Source organism: Zea mays, chromosome 3 (assembly GCF_902167145.1).
Source record: "Zea mays cultivar B73 chromosome 3, Zm-B73-REFERENCE-NAM-5.0, whole genome shotgun sequence".
NCBI classification, from domain to species: domain Eukaryota; kingdom Viridiplantae; phylum Streptophyta; class Magnoliopsida; order Poales; family Poaceae; genus Zea; species Zea mays.
In genome coordinates, this window is record NC_050098.1 from 70,091,858 (window position 1) to 70,101,737 (window position 9,880).

A 9,880-nucleotide genomic window follows, 5' to 3' on the forward strand; every position below is an offset into this window, starting at 1 on the left:
TTCTTGTCGTGGCCCCTGTCACTATCACTAGACAAAGGACATTTAGCGATAAATTGACCGGGCTTACCACATTTGTAGCAAACCTTCTTGGAGCGGGGTTTGTAATCCTTCCCCCTCCTTTGCTTGAGGATTTGGCGGAAGCTCTTGATGATGAGCGCCATTTCCTCGTTGTCGAGCTTGGAGGCGTCGATGGGAATCCTACTTGGTGTAGAATCCTTCTTTTCTTCTTCCGTTGCCTTGAATGCGACGGGTTGCACCTCGGGTGTTGAGGTGGCGCCTTGCTCGATGATTTTCTTGGAGCCTTTGATCATAAATTCAAAGCTCACAAATTTTCCTATTACTTCCTCGGGAGACATTAGTTTATATCTTGGATCACCACGAATTAATTGAACTTGAGTAGGGTTAAGAAATACGAGTGATCTAAGAATAACCTTGACCATTTCATGGTCATCCCATTTGGTGCTCCCGAGGTTGCGCACTTGGTTCACCAATGTTTTGAGTCGGTTGTACATTGCTTGTGGCTCCTCCCCTTGGTGAAGCATGAAGCGACCGAGCTCCCCCTCGATCGTTTCCCTCTTGGTGATCTTGGTCACCTTGTCTCCTTCGTGCGCGGTTTTGAGCACATCCCAAATTTCCTTGGCACTGTTCAACCCTTGCACCTTGTTATACTCCTCTCGACTTAGAGAGGCAAGGAGTATAGTGGTGGCTTCGGAGTTGAAGTGCCGAATTTGGGCAACTTCGTCCGAGTCATAGTCCTCATCCCCCGGCGAAGGTACCTGTACTCCAATCTCAACAACATCCCAAATACTAGTGTGGAGTGAGGTTAGATGGTGCCTCATTTTGTCACTCCACATATTATAATCTTCACCATCAAACATGGGTGGTTTGCCTAATGGGACGGAAAGTAAAGGAGTACGTTTGGAAATGCGAGGATAGCGTAGGGGAATCTTACTAAACTTCTTGCGCTCATGGCGCTTAGAAGTGACGGACGGTGTGTCGGAGCCGGAGGTGGATGGCGATGAAGAGTCGGTCTCATAGTAGACCACTTTCTTCATCTTCTTTTTCTTCTCGCCGCTCCGACGCGACTTGTCGAGTGAAGGGGATCCCTTCACCTTGTTGCCGGACTCCCCGGATGTAGCCTTCCCATGGCTTGTGGCGGGCTTCTCGCCGGTCACCATCTCCTTCTTGGCGTGATCTCCCGACATCACTTCGAGCGGTTAAGCTCTAATGAAGTACCGGGCTCTGATGCCAATTGAAAGTCGCCTAGAGGGGGGGGGTAAATAGGCAAATCTGAAATTTATAAACTTAAGCACACACTACAAGCCGGGGTTAGCATTAGAAATAAAAGCGAGTCCGAAAGAGAGGGCGAAAGCAAATCACAAGCGAATAAGGCAGATGACACAGTGATTTGTTTTACCGAGGTTCGGTTCTTGCAAACCTACTCCCCGTTGAGGTGGTCACAAAGACCGGGTCTCTTTCAACCCTTTCGCTCTCTCAAACGGTCACTTAGACCGAGTGAGCTTCTCTTCTCAATCAAACGGGACACTAAGTCCACACAAGGACCACCACACAATTGGTGTCTCTTGCCTTGGTTACAATTGAGTTGGAATCAAGAAAGAATTAAGAAGAAAAGCAATCCAAGTGCAAGAGCTCAAATGAACACAAATGTCTCTCTCTCTAGTCACTAATTTGGTTGGAGTGATTCCGGACTTGGGAGAGGATTTGATCTCTTTGTTTGTGTCTTGTATTGAATGCTATAGCTCTTGTATGAGGTGTGAAGGCTAAAAACTTGGATGCCATGAATGGTGGGTGGTTGGGGGTATTTATAGCCCCAACCACCAAATTGACCGTTGGTGGAGGCTGCTGTCGTATGGCGCACCGGACAGTCCGGTGCGCCACAGGACACTGTCCGGTGCGCCAGCCACGTCATCCGGCTGTTGGGTTCTGACCGTTGGAGCTTCTGACAGCTGGGCCACCGGACAGTCCAGTGGTGCACCGGACAGTCACTGTTCACTGTCCGGTGCGCCTTCTGGCTCTGCTCTGACTTCTGCTCGTACTGTAGCGCATTAACTGCTCGTTGCAGACGATCGTTGGCGCTGGTTAGCCGTTAATCCGCTGGCGCACCGGACAGTCCGGTGCTACACCGGACAGTCTGGTGAATTATAGCGGAGTGGCTCCCAGAATTCCCGAAGGTGGCAAGTTCAGAGGTTGGTTCCCTGGTGCACCGGACACTGTCCGGTGCAACAGACCAGGGCACACTACGGTTGTCTTTTGCTCTTTTTATTTGAACCCTTTCTTGGTCTTTTTATTGGTTTGTTGTGAACCTTTGGCACCTGTAAAACTTATAATCTAGAGCAAACTTGTTAGTCCAATTAATTTGTGTTGGGCAATTCAACCACCAAAATTCATATAGGAAAAGGTGTAAGCCTATTTTCCTTTCAGTGTTCCGCAACAAGCAAGACGAGCACGGGGTGGTGATAAGAAACAAAGCTCGACTTATGGCAAAAGGTTATGCCCAAGTCGCAGTTTTGGATTTCGAGGAGACTTTTGCTCCTGTGGCTAGGCTAGAGTCTATTAGAATATTATTAGCCTATGCCGCTCACAACTCTTTCAGGTTGTTTCAAATGGATGTGAAGAGCGCTTTCCTCAATGGGCCAATAAAGGAGGAGGTGTACGTGGAACAACCCCCTGGCTTTGAGGATGACAGGTACCCCGACCATGTGTGTAAGCTCTCCAAGGCGCTCTATGGACTTAAGCAAGCCCCAAGAGCATGATATGAATGCCTTAGAGATTTCTTAATTGCTAATTCTTTCAAGGTTGAAAAAGCCGATCCCACTCTTTTCACCAAGACTTGTGACGGTGACCTTTTTGTGTGCCAAATTTATGTCGATGACATAATATTTGGTTCTACTAACCAAAAGTCTTGTGAGGAGTTTAGCAGGGTGATGACTCAAAAGTTTGAGATGTCAATGATGGGCGAGTTGAACTACTTCCTTGGGTTCCAAGTGAAGCAACTCAAGGACGGCACCTTCATCTCCCAAACGAAGTACACTCAAGATCTTCTCAAGCGGTTTAGGATGAAGGATGACAAGCCCGCGAAGACACCTATGGCAACCGACGGACATGTCGACCTCAACAAAGGAGGTAAGTCCGTTGATCAAAAGGCATACCGATCTATGATAGGGTCATTACTTTATTTATGTGCTAGTGGACTGGATATTATGCTAAGCGTATGCATTTGTGCTAGATTTCAATCCGACCAAGGGAGTGTCACCTTGTGGTCGTTAAGCGGATTCTGAGATATTTAGTTTCTACGCCTTGCTTCGAGATCTGGTATCCAAAGGGATCTACCTTTGACTTAATTGGATATTCAGACTCCGATTATGCTGGATGCAAGGTTGATAGGAAGAGTACATTAGGGACATGCCAATTCCTAGGAAGGTCCCTGGTGTCTTGGAGTTCAAAGAAACAAACTTCTGTTGCCCTATCCACCGCTGAGGCCGACTATGTTGCCGCAGGACAGTGTTGCGCGCAACTACTGTGGATGAGGCAAACCCTCCGAGACTTTGGCTACAATCTGAGCAAAGTCCCTCTCCTATGTGACAATGAGAGTGCAATCCGCATGGCGGATAATCCTGTTGAACACAGTCGCACTAAGCACATAGACATCCGACATCACTTTCTGAGAGACCACCAACAAAAGGGAGATATCGAGGTGTTCCATAATAGCACCAAGAACCAGCTAGCCGATATCTTTACCAAGCCATTAGATGAGAAAACCTTTTGCAGGCTGTGTAGTGAGCTAAATGTCTTAGATTCGCGTAACTTGGATTGATCTATAGCATACATGTGTTTTATGCCTTTGATCATGTTACTTATACAATTTGTTGCTTATTTATGGTGCTCAAGTTGTGTAAGGGATCCCCGGACCTCGCAAGTCCATTTGTGAATGTGCACATATTTAGGGGGAGAAGTGCTACAACTTGACCCTTTGAGACTAACCCTTGTGTTTGAGTTACTTGATGTAGTCTCAAAGGTGCATTGAAAGGGAAAGGTGAACTTGGACCATGCAAAGACTTCCACTGCACTTCGGTATTAGTGTACTCACCTCCAAGTTTATTCTTATGCTCTTATTGCCTTTTTGCTCTTAATTGACATTTTTGGTGAGGCAATGGGGTTAAAAGGGCCAAAAATGATCCCGTTTTGGTGCTTGATGCCAAAGGGGGAGAAATTAAGGCCAAAGCAAATGGATCAACTACCACTTGAAAATTTTGAAAATAGTAGAGTTAGAGTTTTTGATTTGTCCAAAATACTCTTATTGCAAAATTTGGTCTCTTGTGGGGGAGATTTTATGATTATGGGAAAAGGGGGAGTTTTTGGATCTTGATCAATTTCACTCTTGGAATATCTCTCTTTATGCCCAAACAAGTGAGTTTGACTTAGAGATAGGAAAATGAATTTGATTTGCAAAAATAAACCATGTGGTGGCAAAGAATGATCTAAACATGCCAAATTAGAGTCAAAAACAGTGTCCGGTGCGCCAGGCCAGTCTCTAGTGAACAGGCCACTCTCGGAAAAAATCGGCGGCGTATGACTATAATTCACCGGACTGTCCGGTGGTACACTGGACTGTCCGGTGAGCCAACGGTCGCCAGCGCAACGTGGCCCGCGCCAACGGTCGGTAGGGGGCACCGGACTGTCCGGTGTGTACTGGACAGTGTCCGGTGCGCCAACTGACTCGGCGCTGCAACGGTCATCTGCGCCAAAATAGGAAGGAGATCCGCACCGGACCGTCTACAGTGACTGTCCAGTGGTGCACCGGACTGTCTGGTGCACCACCCGACAGAAGGCAACTTTGGCCTTCCTTGTTGGCCTCCAACGGCTCCAGCTAGCTGCCTTGTGGCTATAAAAGGGACCCCTAGGCGCATGGAGGAGATACCCAAGCATTCACTAAGCATTCTAAGTCTCCCACACTCCGTCTCCGCGCACTTGATCGATTGTGTTAGTGATTTGAGCTCCGTTCTAGTTGTGAACTCATTGTGCTTCATTTTGAGCTCAAGTCGTGGCTTGTGTGTGTGTGCTGCAGATTTGTGTGTGTTGCTCCCCAACCTTACTCTTGTGCTTTCATTGTGATCTTTGTTGTAAGGGCGAGAGACTCCAACTTGTGGAGCTTCCTCGGCACGGAAAAAAGAGATAAGGAAGAAAAGTCGTGGTATTCAAGTTGATCATTGGATCACTTGAAAGGGGTTGAGTGCAACCCTCGTCCGTTGGGACGCCACAACGTGGAAGTAGGCAAGTGTTACTTGGCCGAACCACGAGATAAAATCGCGTGTCTCTTGTGATTGTTCCTTCTTTGATTGTCTGTGTTCGCAAGAGCTCGTCGCATTGACTTGATTAACCTGCACTAATATTTTTATAATCAAGGTTGTTGGAATTTAGCGTTGAATTCTACAGGATCACATATTCACCTCCTCTAGGTGCTCTCAAGATTAGCTCACATAATATAATTGAAGCTTTTGATTTGGTCTGTCCCCGTAGAGCAAATTTAAATTAATACAAATAAAATCATATAAGTCTCTCCTTCTCTAAATTTATCGTATATACAAAATTATTTTGATTGTTATTGAAAATTAATATACAATTATATGATGCAAGTTTCTTTAATTAGCTTATTATCTATACTATATAAAAATCAGTATACACATGTTTTATATATCATATGGTACTTTTTTCATATTATAGTATTGATGAATTTTTCGCCCCTCTATGTCATACTCCTGGCTTCACCCTAGTCTACTACGTCAATTTTTTTCAGTAAATGCATCGCAAAATGATTTTGCATTTTTGGTGTCCTAAATCTTAATATATATTCTTAGACAAATAGAGTTAAACAGATGTTAAACATAGATTTGACTTAAGATAAAAATAGATTTTAGAAAATACAGAACAGCCCCAGTATTCTGCATTGCTAAAAAACACTCCGTGAAACAATGTGGACCGCAAAAAGTTCCTTCAAAATCCTGCCATCTGATGCTATTTTTGGGGCCAAACTCCATCACCAACCAAACACAACCTCTTGGCTTTATTTAACTTGTGCCTTGCGGATGTTTTCGTTGTCGAGGGAATACGAACGTCGTACGAGAACCTTTCTCCCTCCTCCACCTTTCTCCTTTTCTTGCCACGGCAAAACACCTTCGCCGGCGAGAGCATGGCGATGGCGTACCGTGTCCTGGAGGTCACCCTGGTGTCGGCAAATGACCTCAAGAAAGTGTCGCTCTTCTCCCGGACTCGCATCTACGCCGTGGCTTCCATCTCCGGATTCGACCTCCGCATCCCTTCCCACAGCACCCAAGCAGACCACAGCAACGGCTGCAACCCCTGCTGGAACGCCGTGGTACACTTCCCCATCCCGGCTGCCGCTGACACCCGCGGCCTCGCACTCCACGTGAGGCTCCGCGCCCAGCGTCTATACCTGGGCGATCGCGACATCGGCGAGGTGTTTGTGCCCATCGACGACCTCCTGGCCGGCGCCGACAAGGGTGGCGATCCGAGGCCCGTGAGCTACCAGGTGCGCAGGCCGCACTCTGGCCGCGCCCACGGCGTCCTCTACTTCTGCTATAAGTTCACCGAGGTCCCCGCCGTCTCTTGTGTCTCGGAACCGGAAAGCAAACAAGTCCAGTACGCCAAGAAGTACGTGCAGGACTCCAAGAACACGACGGACAAGACTATGGTGCCGCCCACCGTGTACCCACCGCCGCAGGCCATGGCGTCCGCATACCCGCCGCAACAATATTGTTCGCCGTACGCGGCGTACCCGCGGCAGCCTTACGGGTACCCTGCTCCGCCACCGTACGGGTACAATGCTGCTTCCCCACAACCGGCGATGTACAACTACGCAGCACAGCCGGTAGCTGCACCGGCGAGGCATGGCGGAGGTATGGGGATGGGGCTCGGCCTAGGGCTCCTAGGCGGTGCGGTCGGGGGGATGATGCTCGGAGAGGCGATCGGTGACTATGAGACCGACGCCGCTTATGATGCCGGGTTCAACGATGCATTGGCATTTTAGATCTATGTTGTCGTGCAGTCATGGAGATTATTGTCCTTGTAAATCTCTAATTAATACGAAACGATGAAATAGAATTTGCATTTTGTATCTCTTATCATAAGGCTATCTATATTTTTTCCAAATTGCCAAGAATATAGGTTTTGGTAAAAAATACTCAGACAACTTATAATTTAATTGATTATACAAATATAATCATCTTATATATCGGATCTCTGCTAGCAGTGGTGGAGCCGGCCTGTAATTGAACCCTAGACACCATTATAAACTATTAGAGTTCGAAATCTCAAATCAATTATAGACTAATAATTTTAAGTTAATAGTGTCGATGTTTGGTACCGACTGTGTACTACGTGATAGTTCACGCAGTGCTTTTGGGAGAAAGGCGACATCGATCGCTGCTCGATGGTACGTGCGGCTGGACATCGGAACACAGACGGCGTGATTGGTTCCTACACCCATAAGAGCCGGGCTCGCGCCGGCCTGCACCGCCAGTGAAGCCATTTTCGTGCATCTCCACGCGTGCAGGCGAGAGCAGAAAAAATTATCTACGTTGCATGCGCATGTGCAGGTATGTTTCGTTCTACACCGGGAACCAATCACGGGCATAACTCCAGTCAATGCTTCCACTAAGCCTGCGCACAGCTGGCCAGGCTACCAATCATGCGAAGAGAGATTATACAGGTTCGGACCATATGAATGTGTAATACCCTACGTCCTGTGTGATGCTGTGTATTAGATTGCTCTGAGTATGCAGGTTATATATGGTTGTGGGATGTAGAAAAGATGAAGTTACCTATCAATCTAATGGCGAGAGAGATCGATTTTACTAGTAGAAAAAAGCTCAAAGCCTGTGGTGGGGTTTAATTTTTACATACGATTTTAGTTATCAAACGTTAGTGCTATTTTCAGTGTCAATTTTCTTAAGAAACCGCAACTAAAAATCATTTTTATCCTAAATTTTTTGAGTTTTTCAAGTAACATCGTATGAAACACCAACATAAAAGTTGGAGATCTCTAAAAGTTATGAAATTATGTAGTTGACAAACTTTTTATTTGAAATCATTTATGGTATCCAAAATTGCATTTAAATTTGTCAAATCTAAAATGTAAATTTTGCAAACGACCTTGGATGAGAAAAATGCCAAAACAAAAGTTGTAAAAATTCAAAAGTTATGAAACTTTGTAGTTGACAACTTTTTCGTTTGAATTCGTTTGCAGCCTCAAACAATCAATTTACACTCAGTTGGTTATAATACGTGGCCAACAAGACTACAATATATATAGACATGAAGTTAGTGATTTGTGGATTGGTAGTGGGGTTACGTGTGAGGGGAGGTCATGGATTCAGTTCCCATCACAAATGTTTCCTGTGTATTTTCCGCGAAAACGCCCTACTTACTTCATAAAAAACACATTTTCCCTGGAAAATATTATTTTTACTATTTTAAAACAAAATTTTTTTACCCGCGACTTACTTCATGAAAAACACATTTTTATGTCTCCCCTAAAAATGCCTCCCCCTAATAAAAATATTTTTTACTATTTTAAAATCCATTTTTACGTTTTTCAAAAAATATTTTCACTGCCGGTTTTATTACCTCGACTGCCAGTGGAAATCGATTTCCACTGGCGATTCTTAGTTACTCGCCTGTAAAAAACAATATTTCTATTGGTCTCTAATACTAATGGCTATGAATAATAGCAGTACAAATAACTTTACAACCACCACTATAGAGCTTCTGTGTACTAGTGACCCTTGGTACTGACGGTTATGAAAAAGGTAGTACAAATAGCTTTATGACGACCACTATAGAACTTATGTGTACTAGCATTTTGAAGGGGTACCTCTACAACCTTTTATAGCCAACTAGAGAGATAGCCTTGTATAGATCATTGAATCTATCTAAGTCTGTTACCAACGTGCCTATTCTTCTGGCACTTAGTTGTCTTCTCTGGGTTATCCTCTGAGTAATATGGTGTTTTGCCACACATTAGACGTGTGTTAAGATTTCAAGCGATTCCTTCGTGTGACACTCGCGCGACCGGTACGCTTGTGTCGTATCTAGCGCGTCATCACTTTAGTCGGTTCCTTCTTCACGTCATTGAGGCCCATTATGCACCCTATCGGACGACGTATTTGGGGCCTCTTTGGTAACCCATGGAGTGCGTCTATGCTTTAGTGACCCATGGGATATCTATCTCCCACAAGCCCCTGAGGCTCAGGCCAATTTTTGAGGGCAATTGGCTTGAGACTCTAAGAACGAACTCTGTCACCTGATTTTCTTTCTTGAGCATAGCTTCTTATCCTACGCTCTGGTTAGGCGCACCAATGGGGGTAGCCCCCGAGCTTCGATTTGACTTGAACAACAATCAACTTGAAGGTCCCCGAGATCTTTTTACTTCAAAGGACCATATTATTGTCTTGATTCATGAGCAGATCGAGCTTCCGGCTAAGTGGTATTTTAGCCGACTGAATTTAACTTGAGGGAAGTTCGGCCGATTGAAATTTAGCCGACTGAGACCTACCCAGCTGGGAAATGTCTGTACAAAGTCTGTTAAAGTTGTCGACTGAGTTCAACCGATAGAGGCCTAATTGACTCAGGTTCGACCACCCAACTCCTATTGAACTTTTTGCTTGTCGTTTAGTGATTGCCATTATGTTACTGGTATTTCTTGGATTAGAGTTTTCTAGAAAACCCAGGCTTGGCACCCAATGGGTGCGCCCAATGGGTGTGCATGGCTTCTTGTTCGCATAACAATTTATTGAAGTGACATGACGCAATGATATGTGTGAGCAGTTCATTTACTGACCTC

General features: G+C 45.4%; 1 protein-coding gene across 1 annotated transcript; it reads left to right on the plus strand.

Annotated features, from left to right (window-relative positions):
* The first annotated feature begins 6,126 nt into the window (after positions 1 to 6,126).
* LOC100273948 (uncharacterized) lies at positions 6,127 to 7,162 on the plus strand. The gene has a single exon (NM_001148338.1). It carries the CDS (start codon positions 6,209 to 6,211, stop codon positions 7,064 to 7,066), a length of 858 nt encoding a protein of 285 aa, NP_001141810.1. The 5' UTR covers positions 6,127 to 6,208; the 3' UTR covers positions 7,067 to 7,162.
* Positions 7,163 to 9,880: the final 2,718 nt, after the last annotated feature.

What these genes read in the sequence shown, in the direction of transcription:
- LOC100273948 (NM_001148338.1), top strand. Translation starts at nt 6,209, where the DNA reads ATGGCGATGGCGTACCGTGTCCTGGAGGTCACCCTGGTGTCGGCAAAT.